Source organism: Stomoxys calcitrans, chromosome 4 (genome assembly GCF_963082655.1).
Source record: "Stomoxys calcitrans chromosome 4, idStoCalc2.1, whole genome shotgun sequence".
Classification (NCBI taxonomy): Eukaryota; Metazoa; Arthropoda; class Insecta; order Diptera; family Muscidae; genus Stomoxys; species Stomoxys calcitrans.
The window spans coordinates 4,251,164-4,277,306 of NC_081555.1; the positions used below are offsets into that span (position 1 = coordinate 4,251,164).

Sequence of the window (26,143 nt, forward strand, 5' to 3'; positions counted from 1 at the left end):
AGCAAACAAACGAACGAACGAACAAAACATACAACCACACAACATAGATGGTGATAATTGCCATACCTTGACGGGACCAAGGGAGTAACCACATTACGCAGCTTTATCTCCCGCCCCCCCCCCACCCCATCCTTGGTCCCGCCAGAGTGCTGGCGCTTGGAAAGGAACCATGAACATAAAATCGAACACATACGTTTACGAGCACAAGTCAAATGAACACAAACTCAAAAAGCTAAACTAAAACGTAAAAAGAAATGAAAAGAAAAACAAAACAAAACAAACAAATCCAAAACTAGAATAACTAATACGTAACGTAACGGAAACAAACGTAACCAACGTAAATGTCATAAATTAACTCAAATAAATTGTTGCTGTTATTCTCGCCACAAAACACACTCTGTACCGGATTTTTTACTCTGTGGTGTGGAAGAATTGCGAAAAGATAAGAAGAACAAAACACAAATGCTTGGGGTGTCAAGGAAGTGTGTTAACGCTGCACAAATCGAAACTCAAACAAAGCAAAGCGGTGGCTAAAATGTGCTATCTTCCTTGACTACGATTCTGTCGAATCGATGATCGTCATACATTAACCAATAATAAAAGGAAGAACAACAAACGTTTGATTTAATTCGTGGTGTGATACGTCCCTCAAAGGAGGCGCTTGTGAATGGCGCGCGAATCCAATATGCCTTGGATTTGGTTCGTTGTTAGGCGACGGGGGGAATTTTCGTATATGTATTTGGATTAGTCTTAAGGTACACAAAGAAATTAATACGTAAAGGAATGGGAAAAACGTGCCAGCGTTGCGCAAAGAGGTCAAAGGTAGATCCTTTCCCCCTTTAGAACAAAATAGTTGTTATATGACGGAAATAGGTAAAACATAAAAGAAAAAAAACGCAACGAAACATGCAGCGAAAAAAAATGTCCAAATTTGAATGAATTGGCTATGGGATGAAACGACTATGGACTCCCTATGAGCAAATGCTAAATGAGATATCTGCAGTATCGAATGTACATATTCACACACCCATACCATAATCACCGGGCGGTGAATGAGGTTTTTGGGTGTGCTTCGGATGGTTGGTGGTATATGGAATGCGGATGATTTTCTGTCGCATGCAATGCTTCTTTTGTTCAGTATTGACTCTTCGCGATTACGTTACGTTACGAAGCATAATTTTTGGATTTTGTAAACATTCCAACTACGTTTGTATCGAATTACGAGTATGATTGTGAGCCTCTATGGGGGAATTAAGTGTTTGGGAACAATTTGCATGAAAACGTAACTGCGTAAAAGTGTTTTCTCTCTATTTTTGGTCTTTTCTTTCCAATACAATTTTGTATTGAGTGTTGTTGTGCATTTTTGGTTTGTTGCTAAGGAGAATTTATTGGCTATTTCAAATCAATTGTAAGATCAATCAATTGTAAAGAAATAAAAATTAGTAATGTGAAACTGCTGAGTGTTAATAGGCTCTTTGCTTGAGGAAACATCCTACACCTACGTATGTCTCATGAACTAAATGCGTTTTAGATTATTTTAGATTTCAGTGGATCATTAGCAAGGCAAGAATTTTCCTTATTCAATTTTTATAGTTCTTCAGAGGTGTTGGAAATATTTTAGTTTTATAGTTTCATAGAAAGTTCTTTAGTTGGGGGATGTCTTTGAATTTTTATTGGTGAATTCAAATGGGCAAAGTGATTTGATTCACCCAAGAGATACAGACATAAATTTGTTAATGGAATGTTTTATGAAATATTTAAAGTGGCCTACGGGATAAGCCTTTAGCTAAACTTGGGTATTTTTGTTCTCGTAAGAAGTCTTATGCTTTTTCCAATGAATAGTCTTCATATTTATTAAAAAGGTCATTATGGGAAGTAATTTTCGCTTTCATGTCCATGCAAATTTTGTCCATTAACATTCCACTAAGGAACAGGGGCACACTTCTCACATATCAATGAGTGCAGTGTGATTCAAGTTTAAGTTCAATTATAAGGGGACTCCTTTTTATAGCCGATTCCGAACGGCGTGCCGCAGTGCGACGCCTCTTTGGAGAGAGGTTTTACATGGCATAGTACCTCACAAATGTTGCCAGCATTAGGAGGGGAAAACCACCGCTGAAAATTTTTTCTGTTGGTCTCGCCAGGATTCGAACCCAGGCGTTCAGCGTTATATACGGACATGCTAACTTCTAAACTTCTTTAAATCCCTTTTATCTCCCTGGGCTTGAATATGTTTTCTTTACACGTTTCAATAAAAATTAAAAAAACAATACAGTTTCTTAAACTTTTAAACTAGAAAACTAATGCAAATTTTTACATCAAAGTGATTTTTTTTTTTTAGAATTAATTCTTTAAAATTTATTATAACGCAATTTCGTTGGCTTATGCCTTGCAACGCCATCTAAAGTTTCTGTCAGCTAAGCTAATTAAAATAAGAAAAATTTCAATTATCTCTAAAATTATTTTATGTAATTTTTTTTCGGTGTAGGATGTTTTTATTCATTGTTGGTGTATAAATAAATCGGTTAAGATTAATCCTTGTACATTGCATGCAATTTAATGAGCTTAATTAACCCTTTAACATCGAAATGCCTGAAAATAGAGCTGTCTTAGATAAATTTTAGTTAGAGTAAGTTCTGAGTTTAAGGGCCTTGGAAGCTGAGTTGGTAGCGAGCTCGGATTTCCATTGACGGGTTCGATTTCTATCAGGCTTTGGTCGGTTATTATTGTGGTATATCAATTGGCAAATCTTTTTTTAAGTCAGTCAATGCTTAGCTAACCTAGGTTGAATTCATTGGCATATATTTGAATGAATCGAAATTGAAGAATTTTTTTCTTGTCCTATAAGATCATTCTTTAGAACAAATTTTCTAACATCAATTTAGAATAGTTGTTTCGACAATATTAAAATTTTTATAATTTAAAATTTGTTTAAATAGATGTTTTAGTTATTTGAATGCAGTCGAAATTGGATCAGTGAAACGCCAAAAATGCATCCATTTTGTGTCGCTTATCCGTAATTTTCATTTAAGCGTGTTTCGGATAAGAGAAATTGTTTTCAGTTAAGCGGTAAGGTGTTTTTTAGCTATTATCCATTTGGCAACACTGGTTAAAACAGCTCATGTTCGTTTCGTGCATTATTTCACTATCAAACATCTTGAGTTTGATCTATAATTTAACCATTAATCGTCTTACAAACGAAGAACGTTTGTAAATCATTTAATTTTATTATCAAAATGCCTGATCTGTTAAGAAAATTAATCGCGCGCTTTTTCCATTTTATGGGTGAAGCTCATTTTTGGTTCAATGGGAACATAAATAAGCAGAATTGTTGATTTTGAAGTGAAGATCAGCCGGAAGCATTGCAAGAGCATCGAGATAAAGTCACGGTTTGGTGCGGTTTATGGGCTGGTGGCATCATTGGATTGTACTTCTTCAAAGATGATGGTAATTGTAACGTAACTAAAAAGACTCATTTAGCGAGGTTTGTTACTTATATTGCCCAATTGGAACGCTTTTTATAACATGATAGTACATTTATTATATTTTTTTAAAGCATCATTTGATCTACATATAAACTGTGTAAAAATTATGATAATATCTCTATGCGTTCCGATTTTATAGCTCCTCAAAATAACACGTAATTTTTTCAAAAAAAAAAAAATTTAATTTTTCCGCAAAATTTCTTTAAAGCAATAGTCCTCTGAAATACCTTTCCAAAAATGTTATAAGCTGACATGCTATCCTAGCACTGTCTCATAGTATAGATTATTTAGAGATATAAACAAGATGGCTTGTTAAGAATTCTGTGCCAATCATTGGGAACCATAAATTTGGAAAATCGTTGTCTAAAAATTTCAACTGTGAATTAAGACAATTAAATTTCTTATTTCAAATCTGTCTGTCTGTGCTTGATGCAATCGATATTGAACAGCTTCTCCTTTCATTCATGTTAGTTCAATTCTTAAATTTCTATGAATATCACCTCGGTACGGAGTTATACTTCATTCGTTCAGTTTGTGACACCTTGAAATATTCTTTTGTGCCATTACAATCTGAGCCGAGTAGCCATGTTTCGAATGAACAAACTTGGGGTCCAACTAATAAGGCTAGCCGCTGGGAAATGTGTACAAATACTTCTTATTGGAGGTCATTGTGGCACATAGTTTAGTATATTCGCCAATGACGTTGAACATAGGTTATCGCCTCACTAATGCTGGCGTAATTTTTGAGCCCATGTAAAATTTCTCTATAAACAGGTGTCGCTCAGCGGCATACTGTTCGTGCTGGCAAACAACAAGAGAAGACTTTTTATGAGTCAAAAGAAAGAAGTCTTCCTGCTTTTTCTCATTGGATTAATCAGGCCGAAGATGGACAAAATCTGGTTTAACGACATGGACAAAATCTGGTTTAACCATGCGTGCAGAAATGCAGAAAAATGCCAGTAATGAATTGCTGCGCAAACAGACAATAACTTCGTGTGGTAGAGTCCTTAGACGCGAAAAGTTTCTGCACCAACAGCGTCTTCGTGGAAAAGTTCTTCCTTCTCCAAGGGAAGGTAAAAGCTTTTGGTCGTTTTAGAAAAGAGTGAAAGGCAACTCATCGGCCGGTTGATAAGGCTATCCTGCTGCCTGCCTTTCCCGCCGAAAGCGATCAACCACTCCCCGTTATTGAAGACATATCTAGTTCCATACCTCCGATTTATTTTCGAACACGTGGAGTCAAAAGGGTATTTGCAGATCTCGACATTAATAAATCGCCGGGCCCGGATGGCATATGGTCACTTGTTTTATCTTTTTAATCTTTTCAACCTTGCTCCGCGTGCGAGTGTGTTCCCGGCGCGTTGGAAGATTGCGAACGTGCAGCCTATCCCCAAGAAGGACGAGGCAACCAACCCTGCGAATTACGGACCCATAGCGTTATGCTTCGCGCTTTCCAAGGTTAATGAGAGGATGGTTAATTACTATCTTGTGAGTTACTTAGAGTCCAATGGTCTTCTTAGCAACCGGCAGTTTGGGTTCCGCAGAAATCGATGCACGGGCATTCCTGTCTGAACGTTGAAGTCGCTCTATTCACCAGTGTGGTGGGAGTAAAATCGTGGCTCTGGTTATCTCCAAGGCATTCGATAGGGTCTAGCATGGTTGACTCCTTTCAAAGCTTGTCGATTCGCTCGATTTATATCGAGTTTTCTCAGAGATGGCACTATAAGAATTGTTGTAGATGGGATCTCATGTGATGAAGAATATAGATTGACCGCAGGAGTACCACAAGGCTCTGTCCTTTCTTCCTCTCTTTTTCTTACTTTCATTGACGATCTACTGGGTCTGACTTCGAATCCGATCTACTCGTTCGCGGATGACAGCAACCTCAGTCATTTATTTTCATTCGACCATAGGCCTAGTCTTCGAGAATTTGAAGACAGGAGGTGGATTGTGGACATACCACTCTGCCAGGATTTTCTGTTCATTTCTGAGTGGGATCGAATGAACAGTGTGGATTTTAATGCACGCAAGACGCAGAGCTGTTTGTTGTACCACAAACGATTCACTGACATGAAGATTCAATGTGATGTACGTTGGTCAAAACATAAAGGAAGCATTCAAGTGCTTGGGCTTTCGTAAGCGATGTAAGAAATATTTCACTCCTTCTGATCTTCTTAATATCTACACTACGTACATCAGGCCGAAGATGGAATATAACTCGCATATATGGGCCGGAGCTCCAAAATCATCCCTGGAGATACTGGACCGTTGGTGTTGAGCTGCTTGGCCGTTGGTGTTGATTGAAGATTGTAGGGTATCCAACTCTATTGTTTCCTTTGAACATTGTCAAAATTTGGTTTGTGTGACGGTTTTCTTTCGATTTCTTCGGAATCAGTCTTCTGGTCACTGACTTGAAGTTGTTTGTCAGAAGTGCCCAATGGTTTGTAATCGATTGGCCAGCTGATCGGACCATGCACTATCGAGAGAATTCTTTTTTCGCAAGGACGACTTCCGGCAGATGTTTTTCCCGCTACTTACGGCATCAAGAAATTCAAAACAAATGTCTAAAAACACTACTCTCTCTTTCCCCCCTCCGATCCTTAACTATCCTTTCCAACGCTATGCACTTCATATATAGGGGACATTACCTGCGTGTTGATTGATTACGAAAAAAAAACCTAAAATTTTTAACGTATTTTTCCAAAATTTCGCATGAGCTGTACACTTACGACTTCTGACACCTACAATAATATGATCCTGACACGTTCCTGAATCGATATGGCTACTGTATATACCGATTCCCCGATATGTAAAGTATCTTACGAACACCAACGCCATCTAGATATGTCCATGGAACTATTATAGCTCCCATGGGAATCCATTGTCCGACCTCGCCGTACCTCATTTCAACTTCTCTTCTTTGTGATGCTCTCCAGGTAAATCATATTCACAGTAATCGATATCGATAGTGTATTGCTCACTGACTTTAAATACCGATTTATTGCACAACATGTCGTTCAATTAACCGACCTTTTAACACCAACAATGAGCAAAGATGTGTATTTTTTCAAAATTTCCAAGTGTTTGTTTTTTTTTTGTTACGAATATAAAAGTGAAATCACAAAAGTGTTAATAATTTATACAAGTGTTGCATTGGGTTAGATTGTTAATAAGAGCTAAATCGAAATGATAAAAGTCTTACAATAAAACTAAACTCGAAACTAGAAGAGGAAGAATTAGAGAATTTTACAAAATAGTAATAGTAGTAGTAAAGTATGTTAAATAATTTTAAGTTTTTTTTTTTGGTTTGTTTGGAAATTAAAATTTTGTTGGAATCAATTTAACTAGGATTTTGTTTATGGTTCTCTTACTTGAAAGACCGTTACGGTGGCCCATAGAATGTTGTTGAAATGCTTGCGATCGCATTCACATTGTGGGTGTTTGCTGATTATTTCGGGGCATGTACATTCCCTTTCGTTGCCGGCCTCGTCCAAAAATTTACAAAACTTACCGCCGAACAGATACATGCCCAATATGCTGTTGTTTTGTTTCATGTTTTGGTTTGTTTTAATGGTTTTTTTTTATATTTTTGTTGTAGTTATTGTAGTAATAGTAGTAATAGTTGATGTTGTTGTTATGATGGTGGTATTTGTTAGGTGGGTGGGTGTTAGAAAGACACACGCACACGCACACAAAGAATTACGCACACGATTAGTGGTAGTAATACGTTACGGTTACGTGGTGATTAGTGATGGTGGTAGAACGATTACGATAACGAGTACGAGTACGGTAACGAGTAGTAGTTTGGTTTTGATTGATTTGTATAGTTGTTGTTGTATACAGTATGTTTTTTTTTTTATTTTTGTTAATTAATAATGATAGTAATAATAATAAAAAAATTAAATATATATAATATATGTATATATGGTATATTTATATATTTTTGTTATATTTTTTTGGTAATATATATATATTTTATTTTTATATGTATAAATATATAGTACATGGAGAGGGGTTTTGGGGTAATGTTTTCTCAAAAACCAAAATAAAATGTGGCTCTAGAATTGTTGCTGGATTTTTTTATTGTTGTTATTCTGTGGTATGGGAATTTGGAAAACTGTTTTTAGTCTTGGTTTTTGGTTTAGTTAATTTTCTTTGTTTTGTTGTTCTGGGGGAGGTGGGGGGAATATTAATGTTTTGTAGAAAAAAAAATTCGTTGCAAGTATCTGTAGGGGTTTTTGTTGGTTGGTTTTATTTTTAACTGAACTGAACTGATTGGTGGTGTTTCACATTTCTAGTCACACAATGAATCCTGCTAAAAATTTATATACAAAAATCTCTGATGTTGATTTTGATTTTGGTGAAGATCTGGAGGTTTGGAGGTTTGCTTATTATGATTTTGTTGTATGGATGGTTAAATGGATATACGGGTAAGAAATAAGAATGGTGTAAAAGTGGTTGGCTGGGTTGGGTTTTTTCTTTGTTGTTTTTTTTTCGTTGGAGATTTTAAGACAAAGAGTAGTGATAAGAGAGTGATGTTCAGTTTTAATCAATAGCCGAGTTTTAGCATAGTTTGTGTATGTATGTGTGTGTGAGTATTTTAGGTATATGGAAATATGGCAATATGACGTGCAACATTCACAAAGAGGCAAGCAATCATATACATATAACAAATCTCATTTCTTTAAAATCATGCTTAGGCAAAGGGGAGAAAGAGAGAAAGAGAGAGAGAGAGAAAGTTATGCAAAGGTCTCTCTTCTCCATACTCACCTCTTGGCCTGTTGGTCTTAGTAATACCTACGGTTTTTCTCTAAATCTCTCTAACAGTCCATGGCAATGTTGATGGCATTTTAGGCTAAATATGTGTTTGTTTCTAAGTTTTGCTACTGGGGATTCTCTATATACATAACATTTTATGGCACGCACGATTTCTCTAAACTATTTTTGGTAACCTTAAACATAACGGTTTCTTCTCTTTTCGTCTGTATTGTATTCGCTTTTCTTGGTCTTGGTACACAGAACACACCACAAATTAAAATTCTCAAGTCCCAGACAAAAAAAAAATCAACAGCCGAAACAAGCAAACAAACGTTGAAAAGGCAGGCTTGGCTTGGCTTTGGTGTGTGAGAGACAGCGAGAGGGAGACAGAGAGGCTATGGGGAAACTTGGATTATGCAAACAAAACCAGAAACGTTTTAGGGAAAGAGGGTGGGTGGTGGTGGTGGTGTTGGTCGATCATTCATAACCCACAGCTAGACACACATGCCGATTCGTTGTTGCTTTTTTTTAGGTTTTTTGAGATTTTCTCTCTTTGACAGTCACACTCATCATCATCCTAAGGACATAATGTCAAATCATAATCGTAAAAAAACAAACTAAACATGTATTCCAAAAAAACCTATAAGTAAAAAGCTTTAACTCAATAAACAAAGCAAATAAAAACAAAATAAATCATAAAAACTTAAATCATTGTAAAAAAGAAGAAACAAAAAACATTTAGCAAATTTCATAGAAAATGTTATAGACATGTTATTACACTTGATTCTTGATTACTTCTTAAGCGTCCTTATGACATTTCAAATTGTTAAGTTTTGTTTTTTTTTTGTGATATTACTGAAGTTTAATTACGTATGTATGTAGGTATGCGTTTATATATATATATATATATGTTATATAAATGATTGATGTACATTTAGTTTTAGCTAAAGGAGTTATTTAAATGTATTTTTGGTTTTTTTTTTTTTGTTTTAAAACATCATCATCATCTACCTGAAACACTGTGACCAGCGCCCACAGCAGGCTGTCGAAATTCTTGCGATCGCATATCCGGTCCGAGTCAATTTGTTCGCAGAATTTACATCCAAATAGATTCATGCCAAGTATACTAAAAATCATTGCGATTCGCGTTTAACGAATCAATGATGTATGAAAATCATTATTTTGTTTTGCGATATTTTTTTTTTTGTTTTTGGTTGTTGTTGATTTTTTTTTATTAAAAAAATTGATTATTGAAAATATGAAAAACATATACACATATGTTAACGGATAATAAACATACGTTGTATAGGTTGGTTTTAAATATGTTTAAGTATTTTTTGTTTAGTTTATTTTTTTGGTTTTTATTTTATTGTTTTTTAATTTATTTTTATTTTCGTTAGTTGAATTGAAATTAAATTTTAGTTGGAAAGAGTTGAGAGGAAAAGATAATTTTTTTTTTATTATTTTGGTTTGAGATACGAAAGGAGAGAAAGAAAGAAGAAGAGATATATGTATGCATGTATGTACTAAAATGTTTGTGATTATTTCTAATCCTTAGAAAGTAATGGCAAAAGCATAAGTGAACTTAAATATTTTGGGGAAAATTGGCTCCAGTTTGTTTTCTTAACAGTGGTATGAGAGAAATTTATGATTATTATTGTTAAACTGGTTAAACTTGTAGTTTACAGACAAACTAAAAGGTTTCGTTCGATAAGAATTCAAATGCTTTGAACTCTACCCAGAGAATGTATATTATACAGAATTCTACAGTCAAATTTGTCAAGAACCTCACATGTTTCAACAGTAGCTGGAGGCCACCGTAGCGCAGAGATTAGCATGTCCGCCTATGACGCTGAACGCTTGGGTTCAAATCCTCGCGAGACCATCAGAAAAAATTTTCAGCGGTGGTTTTCCCCTCCTAATGCTGGCAACATTTGTGAGGTACTATGCCATGTGAATGACTTATTCAATATAGATATGAGCTACATCAATTAACTGACCTATATGGTTCGTACTTGTCATGGCTGTTAGAAGTCATAGAAAAATACCAGCCCAGAAATTTTAGGCAAATCGAGTAATGCCAGGTCATGGACTGATTTAGACCATACTCAGCACAGTTGTTAAAAGTCATAACGAAACACGTCATGCATCCAGTCAAATCAGATAGGAATTGCGCCCTCTAGAGGTTCAAGAAGTTTAATCGGGAGATCGGTTTATATGACTGCTATATCAGGTTATGAACTGATTTAGACTATATTTGGCACTGTTTTTGGGAATCATTTCAGCCAAATCGGATAAGAATTGCGCACTCTAGAAGCTCTAGAAATCAAGACACAAAGTTAGTTTATATGGCGGCTATATCAGGTGCAAAATTTCAATGAAGTCGGATAAGAATTGCGCCCTCTAGAGGCTCAAGAAGTCAAGACCCAAGATCGGTATATAGGGCAGCTGTTTAAAAACATGGACCGATTTTGCCCATTTACAATCCAAACCAACCTACACTTATAAGAAATATTTGTGTAAAATTTCAAGCGCCTAGCTTTACTCCTACGAAAGTAAACGTGCTTTCGACAGACAACCAGACGGACGGACTTGGCTAGATCGACTTCAAATGTCATGACGATCAAGAATATATATACTTTATGGGGTCTTAGACGCATATTTCGAGGTGTTGCAAACAGAATGACGAAATTAGTATATCCTCTTATGACCTGTTATCACTCGCACTTAGTAGTGAAGGGCACTTAACTGTACCAGAAATGTCGGACATAGTCCTAAAACCGTCCTAAGTTCGGCTGGGTCGAATCTTGGGAACCAACCACCATGGATTCTGTTACAAAGCTTTTAGGAACCGAACAAGTATGATCGAGAGACCGGTTTACATGGGAGGTTACAGACTGATTCGGACCGGATTTGGAGAATTGTGGCTTGTAAGGGCTCAAGAAGTCACATCGGGAAATCGGTTTATATGGGAACTATATGAGGTTATGCACCGATTTGGACCGTACTTGGCACAATTGTTGGAAGTCACAACGGAACCCCACGTGGAAACTGTCAGCCAAGTCGGCGGCTTGTAAGGGCTCAAGAAGTCAAATCGGGAGATCGGTATATATGGGAGCTATATCTTAATCTGAACCGATATGACGTATTTGCAATCCCCAACAAGAAACATCAATATTAAGTATCTGTGCAAAATTTCATGATTAGTATACCCCCATATTATGGTGGTGGGTATAAAAAAACAAACGAGTCAACTGGTCTTCTTCTTGCGGCTCTTAGGATAGACCTTGCTTGCCTTCAGGAGGAAAGGCTCATGATCCGTTTACAACTGTGAAGAAGAGGGTTTGGACCGATTCGGATTATATACAGTCATCGTGAACAATTTCAGCCAAGGTGAGAATTGCGCCTCCTAGAGGCTTACAAAGTCAAATCGGGAGATAGGCTTGTGTGGGAGCTATATCAAGTTTTGGACTGATTTGGATTATAAAGGGTGATTTTTAAGAGCTATAGGAAATTCAGAAAAATGCACTAAATTTGTATTTGAATGGATAGTACGGTCCATATAATTAAATATCTGAAGATTATGACCGTGACTGCGCCTCAAAGTCCAATTTTGGCAATGCTTCAATGTTGTCTTCCAATGCGTCAATTGAAGCGGACTTGTCTGTATCGACATGAGCTTTAACATAGCCGCACAAAAATTAGGTTAAAGGCGTTAAATCCCAATTGACCGGTCCCAAACGTGAAATAAAATGTTCACTGAACTCGACTATCAATAAGTCCATTGTTACGCGTGCTGTGTGGCAAGTGACACCGTCTTGTTGAAACCATATGCCAAGCAAGTCGAACGCTCACCATTTTTTGTTACGTTACGATTCGCATCATATATGAAGAAGTACGGTCCAATGATGCCACCAGCCTATAAACCGCACCAATCTGTGAATTTTTCTGGATGCATTGGTAGCTCTTGCAACGCTTTTGGCTGATCTTCACTCTAAAATCGACAATTCTGTCTAATTACGTGCCCATTGAGCCAAAAAACGAGCTTCGTCGTTAAAATGGAAGAAGCACGCGATAAACATTCATAACACGAATTTTGATAATAAAATTCAATAATTTGCCAGCTTTATTCATTTGTAAGACGAATTATGTTTAAATTATAGATCAAACTGAAGATGTTTGACAGTGAAACAAAAAGATAATAGTTAAAAAATCGCCCTATACTTCTGTCTTAGACGTATTTACGCCTAGACCATTTTGGATAGCAAACTTCGCTATCGTAGGTAGGGTTTCCTGAGATATATATCTCAGAGTTCCGGGAAACTTCCCTAAAAACGTAACAGCCACGTCACAGCATACGCGACCACTTTAACACCTTTTTTGTTCCAGGGAATGGCTATATTCCAAAGGAACACCTTAAGGTACTCCTATGCTAACTCATCTTGTAAGATCTACAGATACCGAGTCAGCCGTAATGGACCTTTTAGGTTAGGTAAGGTTGAAAAAGAGGGTGTGGATAATCGTAATCGTCTTGTTGTGCGTTCTAAAAACTAAAAAGTGTTCTTGTAGTTAGTATGTCACTAAAAAAATTTCTTATGGTAGTGTTGATGCCTATAAACTCCACCCCCCTCATGATTGACATTGGTTCAACCTTACTGAAAGCAACTTTAATGTCATGAAATGCAACCATTGTATATTTCTTGACAGTGAGAGAACCCTCTATGTAAGCGATTAGGTCGTGAAGGGCGGTTTCAGTGGACTTGCCCTTACTATACCCATGATGCGGTCGAGTCCGGCGATTTCAAGAGGTCTTGGCTCTAAGATATGTTTCTATCCACCTCTGTAGAGTCTTCAGCATAAATGATGACAAACTAATAGGACGAAAAGTTTTGGCCATTCATTGTATTGCCAGTATATCGATTTGAGTTTGCTAATCCGTATCTTTTATGGTTTAAATGACATTTTGCCAAGATCGGCTATTCACTTTAGTACGCCAAATTCGACGAATCAACAAATCTGGAAATATAAGATCGTAATATCTCATTCCTTCGCCTGATATCAACGTATAATTTTGAGATTTGAATTAATTATCGAACTTAGTTCTTTTACATTCTACTTTTACTTTTTATGGAGACAAACTGGAGCCAGTAAAATATCCTAGAGAAATTTTGTAAATTAAGAATTTGAAGAAGATCATAAATGAGTCCAAGTATGAGTACATTCCTCCGTTCTTTTTGAGAATTTAAAAAAAAGTATAATAATTTTTGGTTTTTTTAAATTTTAAAAGAATGTGGAATATGCATTGGTCTCAAAATATGGCACAAAGTCTTTAGGAAAAGATTTTCCACAATACTAATAAAAACTCAAAAATAGGCAAAAAGAAAAATAGGTATATGCTGAGAGGCATATGGTTAATAGAAGCTTAATTATAGTAGAAGAGTATTTTAGTAGGTTTTTTTTTTTAAATAATAATAAATTTAGATTTTGTTTAGTTTATTTGAAACTTTCAGAGCCAAGTTCACAAAGTGAAAAAATCAACAAAAGGTAAAGACAAAATATTGTGCGAATTTCTTAACAAGCAAGAAATCGAATATCAAAATAATTAATTTTAGCAATATTTAAAATGTATGCCCATACAAGTGCTGTATAGCATTGTATTAATACTGGTACTAGATTGACAAGCATCAGTTCCGTATATTGTCATTTAGGTAGATGCCACTGTCTTTGAACATAACGGTTTTTAATTGGTATAAAAAAAAAAAATGCCTTAAAGGGGGTTTACATGTAAAAATAAGTTGGTCGATATTTATGGCATACTTTGTAATCACTATTGCATTTATTATAAACTTGTAAAACATTAATAAACCTCTATGTATTTAATTTTTACTGTCTTTTGTAGTTTTAATATTTTTTAGTGTGGCAATTAATGTGCTAGTCTTTTCTTTTTGTTTTTTTAACTCTATTTGTGAATTTAGCCCTTTAGTTTTGGAATTAATTAAAAGTTTGTTGTTTGTACTTTCGTTGTTCATAAAAAATTTTAGTAATTAAAAAAAGTACTTATGTTGCAACAAAAGTAGCAATAATAAGTAATATAAGATAAAGTAACAGATGTAATAATAGTAATAATATTAGCACAGTTGTAGAAAATAGTAGTAATAGTAATAGTAGTAGTAATAATAATAATAACGAATGGTAGTAGAAGCTGTAGCAGCATTGATTTGTAACTGATCTTTTAGTTTTGGGTATGAAGAATGATTCGAAAAAAAAGTACCAACTACATTTACTTGATGTTACAACAATGAATCTAATCTAAGTTCTATTTATGATAATTTCAACTCTGTTTTGTTTCCAATATCATACTTAAAATATTAAACCAATAAAAGAATATCTCAAGTACGGTCTACAATCAATGGGCAAACCAATCAATCACTTGTATCAATCAATCAATTCGAAGTAACAATTTTACTGTTTTTTTTTTATTAGATAACTTCTGTTTTTGTTGTTAAAACCATCGCTTTTTGTAATTTTGTTTTATTTGTTTTAGAAAACTAGATCTAAGTCTAAGAATACACACAATTATTTATTATATAAGTAGTTATACTTAAATGAAGCTAAATGAGTAATGAAGTGAACTGAACTGAACACACGTTACGAGTACAGTACGTATACGAGTAGGTGGTAGAGTACGTTTAATCGAGTAATTGGTGGTGGGCTGTTTGCAGAGCCCTCAGAGTTGTAGAGAGCAAAAGAGAGATAGGGTGAAAGAGAGTGGTGTCTTGCCAAATGTTTGGTAGTAGTAGTAGAATAGTTGTGACATGTTTCCCAATTAAACGTTGTAAACAAACAATAACGGTAAAAAAATCAGAAACTGAGAACAATAAAAAGTGTGACCAGTTTATGTGTGTATTGGGTGTGTGTGTGTGTTGTGTATAGTAGAACAAAACAAAACAAATTCAAAGTTTGGCTCAGGTGACAATAAACAGTCAAGGAGAAGTTACAGCTTGTCAGTTTCATTACAAGAAAAAAAGTGTAAATGTGTTTTTGTGTGTTGAAGTGTAGGTGATGTAGAGTAGTGGGTATTGATTGGCAACACTGAAGAATATCATTTCAATAAAAAGAAGTGTGTAATTATTATTCAATTGGATCACAGAACACAGCAGACTGTCATTAGGCTTGCGTCTTGCAATAGGGGGTGTCGTATTTCAAGGCAATACATGATGTATGGTGTGTGTGTGAGTGGAGCAAGTCGTATGTGAAAGTGTCTGTGCATGAAGTTTTGTCTTTGCCTCGATCAATACAAAAGCAAGAGAGAACAGAGACATTTCTTTTTCTTTGAACGTCGAAAAAGAGAGAGAGAGAGAGAGACATAGAGGAGCAGAGCAAGTCTTGGAAATCTTGTATCTTAAAAATTTTTATTTAAAGAAAAAAATTAAAGAATTAACAAGATTTAATGTATATTCAACTAACTACTACATGTGTGTTGGACAAATAGATACTTGTTTTTGTTGTTGTTTTATCGTATTGCTTCTCATTGCTAAATAGTAGATGTACATAAAGGAAAATGTTTTCAAGAAGGATGATGAGAGACAGAGCGAGAGAGAGATAGAGTAAGATCAAGAGCGAGAGCGAGAGAGAGGGACAGAAACAGCTAAAGGAATAAAGGAAATTAGTTTGACTAATGTTTTTGAGGAACAAAATTCCTTTTACCAGGAAACAAGGATTTTGTATCTAGGGACACTTGATGATAAGTTGTTTGGAACTTTGTTGTGGTTATGAATGTATGATTGCATGATTTTGTTATTTATAAATGCCAGTGTATATGTGCGTATGTGTTTAGGCTTAGGAAGAATTTGATATGGGTTTTTGGGGGGGTGGGAAAATTAATGTTTAATGATGAAGGCCATGAACCCTACTTGGCCAATTAATACCTAGCGAAAGGACTCTATTCGTATCCAGGGGTAGTTTCGTAGTTTCTTAATTTGCCTAAATTGACTAAACTACTTAAATTTTAATAAGGGAATTGCAATATACTATACATATAAGGAAGATAGTTCTTGTGTAACATTTAACAGATGCTGAAATGGAAAGATCAACATGGCCATGAACTGAGTTTTTTACAGTATTTGAAACTATTCAGTATTTAAAATTGGATGTTTTAGATCAGTCAGAAATTGGAAGGGAAACATATTTTGACCAAAAAAAAATTTCTTTTATCAAAATGTGGGGGTCGAATCAAGTTCAGTTCATTGAAATAGTGACTTCTTATATTCGTATTGGTTAAGCTTGCCTCAGAATAATATATATTGTAGAGAAGATATCTTCTTCTTATATCTCATTACTACATATTTCATTAGAAATTAGGAGTTATTCTCAAAAATATACGAACAATTTTTTTTTGAAAAAAAAACTTGCTTGAATCTTTTTCGGAAAACACATTTTCTATGAAAAATTTTCGAAAAAGTAATATTCTATGAAAATTTTCTGTGAAAAATATTTGGACAACAAATTTTCGGTGAACATTTTTCGAAATAAATTTTTCTAGTTTATTTTTTTGTTTCGAAAAAAAAAATTTTGGAGAATTGTTAGTGCTCAAATTTTTTGGCCAAAAAATTTAAAAAAAAAATTTGATCGAAAGAAAACTTGTTTTAAAATGTGTTTTTATGTCCAAAATATAATTTTTTGTCCGAAAATTTTTTGTCCAAAAATTTTTCATAGAAAATTTTTTGTCCGAAAAATTTTCTATGAAAATGCTTTGGACCAAAAATTGTTTATAAAATTTTTTTTATAAAATTTTCATAGAAAATTTGTTCGAAAATTTTTTATAAAAAATTTTTTGTCCGAAAATTTTTCGTTAAAAATTTCTTATAAATAAAAATAGTTTTCTATGAAATTTTTCGAACAAATTTTTTTGTGAAAAATTTTCGAACAAATTTTTTTGTGAAAAATTTTCGAACAAATTTTTTTGTGAAAATTTTTCGAAAAAATTTTTTGTAAAAATTTTTAGGACACAAAAAAGAATATTTTATAGAAAACTTTTTTAACATAAAAATTTTCATAGAAACTTTTTTTTCCGAAATATTTGCTAGAAAACTTTGTCCGAAAAATGTTCGTAAAAAATTTTGTTTCCTCAAAATTTTCATAAAAAATTTTTGTCCGAACAATTTGTCTGAATAATTTTTTATTAAATGTTTTGTGCATAAAATTTTAATTCGTTCGTTTGTGAAAAGAACATTTTTTATGAAACTGGTCCTGGTTTTCAAAGGCTTGCTGGAATAAACTTACAAAAAAGATGCCTTGTATTAAATATAACAAATCGGATGTCATTTAGCCCCATAACTTTGATTATGAACTGACTGTGGTGTACCCAATGTGGAGAAATATAAGTGTGGGTCCAGTCAAAATCGGAGGAAATGCCACCAAGCTCTATGACTTATGTCAAATGGCAAATGTTTTAAATGAACTCCGATTATCAAGGAGTTTAAAAGTCTAAATGAGGGTAAAATCAGCATGAAAAGTCCAACTGGAAGTGGCTCAGACTAGAAAGTCTGACCGAAATGTCTACCTTAACATGTTAGACATTTTGGTAGGAAACTAAGGTACTTGTATTTTAAACCAAAACTGCTATTTAGGGGTTTGGTCTTAGGGGTTTGGTCTTCACTCGCTGGACTAAGTCGTCCTTCAGACTTCTAAATTGCGGTACCCTTTTGTCTGTTTTTTGGCTCTTTATTAGAGTTACATCCAGTCTTGTCTCTCCTTACCATTTCAAACTGTTAACCATTAACGTTACACAAGAAATTAGAAAAAAAATTATCACACATTCACGCTTGCCTAACTAGTATTGGGGTGAACCTGTAGTGTCAACATTTCTATATATTTATATTCTATTAAATATCAAGAGTTGTTTTTTTTTTTGGTTTTTTCTTTCTATACATAATAGTTTTTTTCTTTTGTTTTGCTGTTTTTTTTTATACTTTTAGAATGTTATCAATGAGCAGTTATGAGGAGTTATTGTTACAAAAGGCGTTCTATGCACAAAAGGAAAGAAATTGCTTTCATATAACCTGAACAGCAGGATGTCATTGTTGTGAGAGCATAATTTCGGGGTATGGGAAAACTTACCTAAATATGAAAATGAACAGCACCAGGAGGGAGAAGAACACAGCCACATTGTCCATGGTGCGCAGCATGACGAATAATTGGCGTCTCAAATTGGGCATGAAGCGTACGAGCTTGAGGATACGCAACAAGCGGAAGGTACGCAACACCGACAGACCTGAACCTCCGCCGCCAGTGCCATTGCCCAGGAATTGTTGACATATCTCAATGGCACTGCATAAAAAACCAATGTACACACACACACACACACACAGTTTGGTGTTAGATTCAAAAGTTAATGAGAGCTAACGTTTGACACTTACCTTAAAATCACAATGACCCCATCAAAAACATTAAAGCCATTGGCGATATAACGAAATGGTCCTTCGGCAACCACCTTCAGCAACATCTCGACGGCAAAGATACCCGAAAAGACAATGTTGCTTGTCTCCACAATAACGGTCAATTCCTCGGGCTGGTTGTGGTATTCAATACCCATGGACAGAGTGTTGATGAGAATGGCCAAGAGTATGCCCTGCTGAAAGTACTTGTGCTCCACCAAGCGTTTCACATAGCGCCGACCAATGCCGCAGACACGCCAAACGCAACGATAAACGGTGATAATGGCATTCATGGCCTTGGAACGCTTCTTCTTTTTCTTCTCGTCCAGCGGGGAAAGGGCATTTTGGTACAAATCATAGCAGCAGGAGTAGTCCTCCATGTAGCTGCCCGTGTTGGCAGTGGCACTGCCTCGCACTGTGCCCCCATTGGAGGTTATGCCATCGTACGACTTCTTATGGTGGCTCCCCCCACCACCTCCTCCACTTCTGTGTTTGTGACGGTGATGCTGTTGTTCGGATGCGTGTTGCTTTTGTTGTTGGTGCTGCTGTTGTTGTTGGTGCTGCTGACTCTGCTGTTGCTTGGAGTTTTCCAGATTTTGTTGATTTTTAATGGCCTCGGCTGTGTGCGGATCGCAACGGGCCAACGAGGAGTAGAAAGACTCCAAGGTGCTTTGACCCGTGGGCAGAGCAGCTGAAAATGCCACAGAAAATGCTAAAAGCTCTTGACAAGTCATGGCGTCGTGTATACCCAAATCCGAACAGTCCGCATAAGGATTTGCTATGCTGGCCAAAGTTTGGGGTAAATTAACCTAGGACACAGTCATCAATCAGATAATAGGGTAAGTCTTTTTCCACCATTTTCCATTTTTGTTTTTGCACTTACCTGCCATATACTGCCATCGCCCGCTTGGGTCATCTTTTCCGAGGAACACACAGATTTTTCAGTCGTTGCCGGCGCCTCCTTCAGGGCTGGCGGTGTATGCAACAAAACATATTCGTTGAACATCACCGAAGGACGGCGACTGCCCGCGGTGGGAGGGCTCAAGAAGCCCGAGGTACAGGGATGGGTCTATAACAAAACTCGCATATTACTAAACACCTCAAAAAAAAAAGGTCTAAAGCATAAGCATAGCTGAGGCATAAAAAAATTCATTTATATTCAAAAGATATCTTGGAATTCTTAGGATAGTATTTACAATGGCCGGGAGGTTATCGAATTGATATATTTTTCTTTATTTACACTTAAAGAGGAGATTTGGTTTTGATTGAAAAAAAAAAGAATTTTGAATTAACAAAAAAACGAGCATTCTCGGTCAATACCTTGCCTAGAGTTCCCAGCTGCAGCTGTTTGTAGACGAACAGCCATTGCGTAAGGCAAAAAGAGAAATAAGTCGAAATTTAATGAAAAACAACCAGAGGAAATAGAGCTCTCAAAGGTTAACTTCTTTGGAGAAGCCAATAGTTTCATGTTGTTGAATGGTTATGTGTTCGTTTTGGAATCGAATTGGTTTGAGTTTGGACTAGTAGTTCTTGCAAAGAACCTCATCATCTACAGACGCAGATGGGGAGACATTATGTTTGCTACAGTGTTTGGGTATTTCAATTTTTCAGCTGGTATATCTGAAAAAGTTGGTGTTTTTAAGTGAATGAATGAAATTCTATAGTAGTGGTGATAAGTTTCGAGTGTCTGGAAGTGATTACTTTATTCTTAATATTCTAAAAGCTTTTAGTTAACCTCCATATCTATAGATGTTTGAATCAAGAAATCATGTTTTTAATGCTTCATTTTAATGTTTGGTTATGTGTTTTTAATATATGACGGATAGGTTATTGATTTCTTCAAAATGACTTGGTGGTCCAAAATATTTTTGAAAAAAGGTAAAATTTTAACGCAGATGACTCCTTTAAGTTAGGTTTCAGTTCAATTCTCCCTTAGGTATACCATAATGTGCCGTGAAGACCCTCACATATAACTTACGCTTGGTACCTTTGCTTCGTATTATTCTCTGGGTTCGGAATACCAACCCTACAACGTTTTATGAAAATATGTAAATGCAAATTTGCCCATGAACCTTCCATTTAGAAACAAGGGCCAACTTCTGACATATCAATGGGCACTGTCCAATTCAAATTTAAGATCACTGATAAGGGTCCTCTTTTTTATAGCAGAGTCCGAGCAGCGTGTCACAGTGCGACGATGCTTTGGGGAGAAGCTTTTACGTGGCATAGTACCTCACAAATGTCGAAATCATTAGGAGGGAATAACCACCATCGAAAACTTTTTTCCTGATGCTCTCGCCAGAGTTTGAATCTAGGCGTTCAGCGTCACAGGCGGTTATGCTAGCTCTGAGCTACAGTGACTCAGTAAATATGGACTTTCCCATAAACAGGTAGAAAGTTCAGTCGCTGGGGTTGTGTACCAGTCTATTGGCAATCTTTCTAGCCAAGGATTTGAATACAGGCCAATGGGAATGATGGAGAATAAAGTTTTACCAATTCAGTATGACCTTACAAGGTTGAAATACCATACCAAGCCATTTAAAAAGCCTGACAAAGAGCCAGAAAGACTAATATATAATATCAAACGGTGATATTGATAGACTACCAATTATGTCCAACTTTTTGCTTATAGAGAATACACATTTCTTCAATTCATAAAGCCTTTAGAGCCTAATAGAAAATATAAGACTAAATGAGAGATATATAGCACTGGCTAACTGCCAATTTTAAACTGCCTTGCGGAAAAGAATTACTAACCATTGTGTAAAAATGTATTACGATTTGTCTCTCAAGAATTTTTTCTGTTCCCCAATTTGGCAAAGCCCGGAACATAAGTGAACGACAAGGCTATATTTTGAAGACTTGAAAAGCTGGAGTTATGTAAAAGTGATCATATTGAAATAAGTAAAAAGAAACAGAAAGAAAAAATTTTGTCTCCCAAGGATTTTTCCTCTTTCCCAATTGAACGAAGCCCGAAACACGTGTAAATCCCTTTTGTTATACCCACCACCATAGGATGGGGGTTTACTAATCTAGTCATTCCGTTTGCAACACCTCGAAATATTGATGTAAGACTCCATAAAGTATATATTCCGTCCGTCCAACGAAATCACGATAGCGGTCGAACGCGTAAATTGGTCAATAAACTGATATAGCTCCCATTTAAACCGATCTTCCGATTTTACTTCTTGAGCCCTTGCAAGCCGCAATTTTTGTCCCATCTAGCTAAAATTTTGCACATGTGTTCTGCTATGACTTCCAATAAGTGTGCCAAGTATGGTTTAAATTGGTCCATAACTTGATATAGATACCTTATAAACCGATGTCCCGATTTGACTTCTTGACCCCTTACAAACCGCGCATTTTTGTCAGATTTAGCTAAATTGTGCATATAGTGTTCTGTTATGACTTCCAACAACTGTGCCAAGCACGGTCCAAATCGGTCCATAACCTGGTATAGCTCCCAAATAAATCGGTCTCTCGATTATCCTTGTTCGGTTTTACAAAAATTTGGTATGTAGAATAAAATTATGCCCTTCAACTTAATTTATTTTGTATAAATTTTTAGAGGAATCCATTGGTTGTCGGCTACCAAGATTGGGCCCGGCCGAACTTAGCACGCTTTCACTTGTTTGCAATTGTCACAACTTCCAAGAGATGCACAGAGATCATACGTATACCTTGGAAGCAGTGGTAATTGAATGGACGAAACACCCATAACTACTACAGAAATGAATGCATTGGAAAGAGACGTCTAGTGTGACAAGATATCGAACTTGGTTAGTGTCGAACTCACTGTGTAAATGCTTTTTCGCAATAACTTTGATAAAAATACAACCAACGGCCTCGGAAACCTCCAAACCTAAGGTAGTTTGTTTCCAGGTTACCTTTAAGTATTTACTGGCGTAGATGTATACCCATAGTGAAAAGGGGTGGATTTATATCCACACCCTCTTTTCAACCTAACCTATGCTCTCCAGTGGATTAAGAATTTTAATCGTAAGATCAATTTTTATGGGAGTTATATCAGGTCATGAACCTATTTGGACCATTCTTTGCACTTTATTGAAAGTTATGAGAAAACTCATGGTATCATGCCATGACCCTATTTTGACCGTCCTTTGCACTATGTTAAAAGTTATGAGGTGCATAACTCAGTAAAATCGGATAACGCATTGCCTCACCAGTGGCTTTAAAAGTCAGTTCGTATGATTGGTCGGATATGGTCCATTTGTGCTACAAATGTTTTGTGATTTTCTTGGGTTTGAACCCGGATTTTCACAAGGACCAGTGTCTGGTTCTAACTATATGATTTGGGTTTCTGAGACTTTGCTGTTACCCAAAGTTCGATAATGAAAAAAAAAATTATAAATCGAACATGTCAGCTTATTTCTAAGTAGAAGTTTTGAAGGCGTGATTAAACTGTCAGAAATTTGGGGAAGAGTTGTTACAAGGATTATTAAAAATAAAAGTAATGAACTTGTGGACCCATCTTATCTACATGGGTACATATTTTAATATAATGGTCTTATAAACTAAAAGTACGTTTATATTGGCCACTTACTCCGGAATTATGGCCTTTTCAAGACTTAAGTGCAAAATTCTTAGATTTTTTTGGAGTTTTACCATACAAAAATAAATCCCATTTTTGCAGGATTTATTTTGAAACCCAAATAAAGCCAATATCATGGCTGAATAAAAGTACCAAAATATGCAACTGTTTTCAAGAATTGTGTATGGATATGTGTGATATGCACATTCGTGTATACGCATGTACGCTTGTGTATGTCACTTTAATCCCCAAAAAACGCAGTGCAAACGGACAGGATTGGTTTTTGGATTTAGTTAAATCCAGATCGTAAGAATTTCAATGTAAACGTGCTGTAATCATCCTCTTTTATAGGCCCGATTTAACTATGATTCTTTTTTCAGTTCTTCGATATGAAAGTGTGTATAATGAGGCAGTTCCTAAGATGACAACGTACTTGATACTTGAGTTGTAAAGACAACTTTTGAAAAAAGTAAAAAAAGATAAAAAGAAAAAAAAAATGTATTGCTTACTTACGCCACTATGGACTAGGTGCATGTCCATAATGGCATGGAACGGATTAATATCCGCACCCTCTTTTCAACCTAACTTAAGCTAGTGGTTCGTGATGCCCCCTTTACAGTAAGCCTGCAACAATCGGCAATATTGCTGTCATCTTGATGTCAGCGACTTAATTTCGCAGTTTATTGTAAAAATTTTCACTGAAAATCACACATTTTCTTAGTGGGATTAGGACGTAATGCCGCACACCGCATACTTTGAAGATCTAGAGATCTTGCAGTGCAATCGGGGCTGTCATGCGTTCAATGCACTTTTCCTGTATATATCATCTATCTCACTAACGATGATCCAGCTCTTGTGGCAACCCGTGCATCACAGTTCCGTCATTTCCCTGGCACAATGTCCGGGTACCTAACTGATAGTCTGATAGTGCCACCTATATGTCGAACTTATTTTATTATATCAGTAATTACGAAAGTAACATTGATACTCCCAAAATGAAATTTTTAAACATAATGTTGCAGTATTTTGGCGAATGTTGAATTTGTATTAAAATCTTGTTTAGTTTGATATCGATAAGGGGTTCATTTAAGTGTAAATGGCCTTAACTATGATAGATTTGTATCTCAAACAATGTTTTTTCTACTTCTACTATAGTGTTGAGGTCATTACTCCTGAATATGAAAGAACAAAACAAAAAAGTATAGAAATCTGTTGCAATCATTTGTATTTCATGTAGGAGAGAGAGCCTTCCGTTGTGTGGTAGTTTTTTTTGTTGGTCAATTTGCTTTTTATGTCTAACAACTTACAATTAATTGATCGGTTTCCATGAGATTTTGGGGAAACTTCAAGAGTATGGTCTTCTGCTGTGGCGGCTGCTGTTGTTGCTGTGGTTGATGTTGATTTGGCACTACTTGTAACTGCTGCTGCTGCTGTTTATTGGCCATCAACGAATCCGTCTCTGATTTTGTGGGATTATGTATTCTTTTGCTTTCATTGCCATTTTTGTTGTTGCTGCCCCTATTGGAGGCATTGTCCAAAGATTGCACAGAATTCTCAGAAGAAGAATGATGTCGCATGGATTGTTGATTGTTAACATTGACACCATTGTTTAGGCCATTTATCAAGGCCACTGGTGTCTGGGTTGTTGTTGAGTTGGAACGCTGTTGCTGTTGTGTGACCCCAGCTGCCGCCGACTGCTGTTGTTGCGTGTTGCTGGCTGCTGTTGTCATCTGCGGCTGTTGACTGTGATTGTTGTTGCTGCCACTGACATTATTGTTGGAATTAAGCGGCACCATTACTGTTATCATCTGATCTTGTATGCTGGAGGGTTTGCGAGGTGGTCCTGGGTACTTGGGACATTTTGGATGATGACATTTGATGCGTGATGGTGAAAAGGTTAAATTGTCTGCATTTGGTAGAAGGCCTTCTTTGCGTTGCTGCTGTTGGTACCTGGCGGACGCAGGGCACAGAATAGGTCAAGTGAGAAAAACAGGCATTATTAGGTCTTGTAAAAACAAAAGGAGTTTTTGGGGGCCAAAAAAATCATACAAGTTGTCTTAACAACATCTTGACAAAAACGACAAAAATTGGATCTTGGTATTCAAATTATTGTTGGATTAGCATTTTCTAACTAATGAGGGCTTGAAGGTGTGCTATGGATTTTGGTTTGTTGATGGTGGGTAGCCACCATAGATGGACTGTTTATGTGGATGATGACAGACACAGGCATGCATGTTAGCACCAAGGCCATTGCACTTGACACCCTTTTGTTGGGGGTCCATTGCATTGGCCTTAGCATGAAAATGGTTAGGTCTAGCTGGTGGTAATGGTGGTTGTAGAGATTGGTTACTGTTATGATGTTGTGAGCAATGCTGCTGCCATATGCACTGTTTTTTCTAAACTAAGCTAATTTTGAATTTTGATATTCAGCTTCAAAAAAATCATACTTTGCCAAGACATGCAAACTCAAGAGAACTGATTGCCACACAAATAAAACTCAAAACTCAAGGGAACTGAAACTCTTGGTAAAACTAAATTGGAAAACGGAAACGAAAACTTAAAGTAGCAACAATGGGTTGCATCATCTAGAAAATTCACTGAACATTGACTGTGAAACTATGAACCATTAGTTACGATTATGCTTTTCTTTCTTTTTCATTCATAACATGTTTTCAATAAGGCTGCGCTGAGTTTTCTTTTTTTTGATTAAAGGATAAATTGAAAATGCATTTTGAAATGTCGAGTTGACAATTATGGTCGACAGTTACATTAAAAGTTGGTTGGTCAAACAAACAAAGTGTCTAGTCCCAGTTTACTTTGCGGCTTAGTGGAGACGAGGCAGCTTATAGGCTATTGGAAGGTCTACTCTAGTTTTTTTTAATGTTTTTGTCATAGTTACTATGTCAGTTTTACTT

General features: G+C 35.9%; 2 protein-coding genes across 6 annotated transcripts in view; one reads left to right on the plus strand and one right to left on the minus strand.

The window, feature by feature from the left end:
- The window catches only part of LOC106085737 (alpha-ketoglutarate-dependent dioxygenase alkB homolog 7, mitochondrial), a 43,034-nt gene extending 24,558 nt beyond the window's left edge, over positions 1–18,476 (plus strand). Inside the window, exon 5 of the mRNA XM_013250128.2 lies at positions 18,218–18,476. Within this exon, the coding sequence (XP_013105582.2) occupies positions 18,218–18,305 (88 nt within the window). The 3' untranslated portion in view covers positions 18,306–18,476. The remainder of the gene's footprint in view (positions 1–18,217) is intronic.
- LOC106085736 (voltage-dependent T-type calcium channel subunit alpha-1G) overlaps positions 1–26,143 on the minus strand; it is a 194,727-nt gene that overhangs the window by 5,805 nt on the left and 162,779 nt on the right. For 2 of the 5 annotated variants that reach the window (XM_059368132.1, XM_059368128.1), the window contains 6 exons: positions 24,536–25,178; positions 19,997–20,020; positions 19,560–19,745; positions 18,659–19,485; positions 18,360–18,569; positions 6,854–7,019 (listed from right to left, as the gene is read on the minus strand). In XM_059368132.1, coding sequence (XP_059224115.1) covers positions 6,854–7,019; positions 18,360–18,569; positions 18,659–19,485; positions 19,560–19,745; positions 19,997–20,020; positions 24,536–25,178 — 2,056 coding nt within the window. Of the gene's footprint in view, positions 1–6,853; positions 7,020–9,251; positions 9,367–18,359; positions 18,570–18,658; positions 19,486–19,559; positions 19,746–19,996; positions 20,021–24,535; positions 25,179–26,143 lie in introns of all 5 variants that reach the window. The other 3 variants (XM_059368130.1, XM_059368129.1, XM_059368131.1) reach the window with 3 other exon arrangements.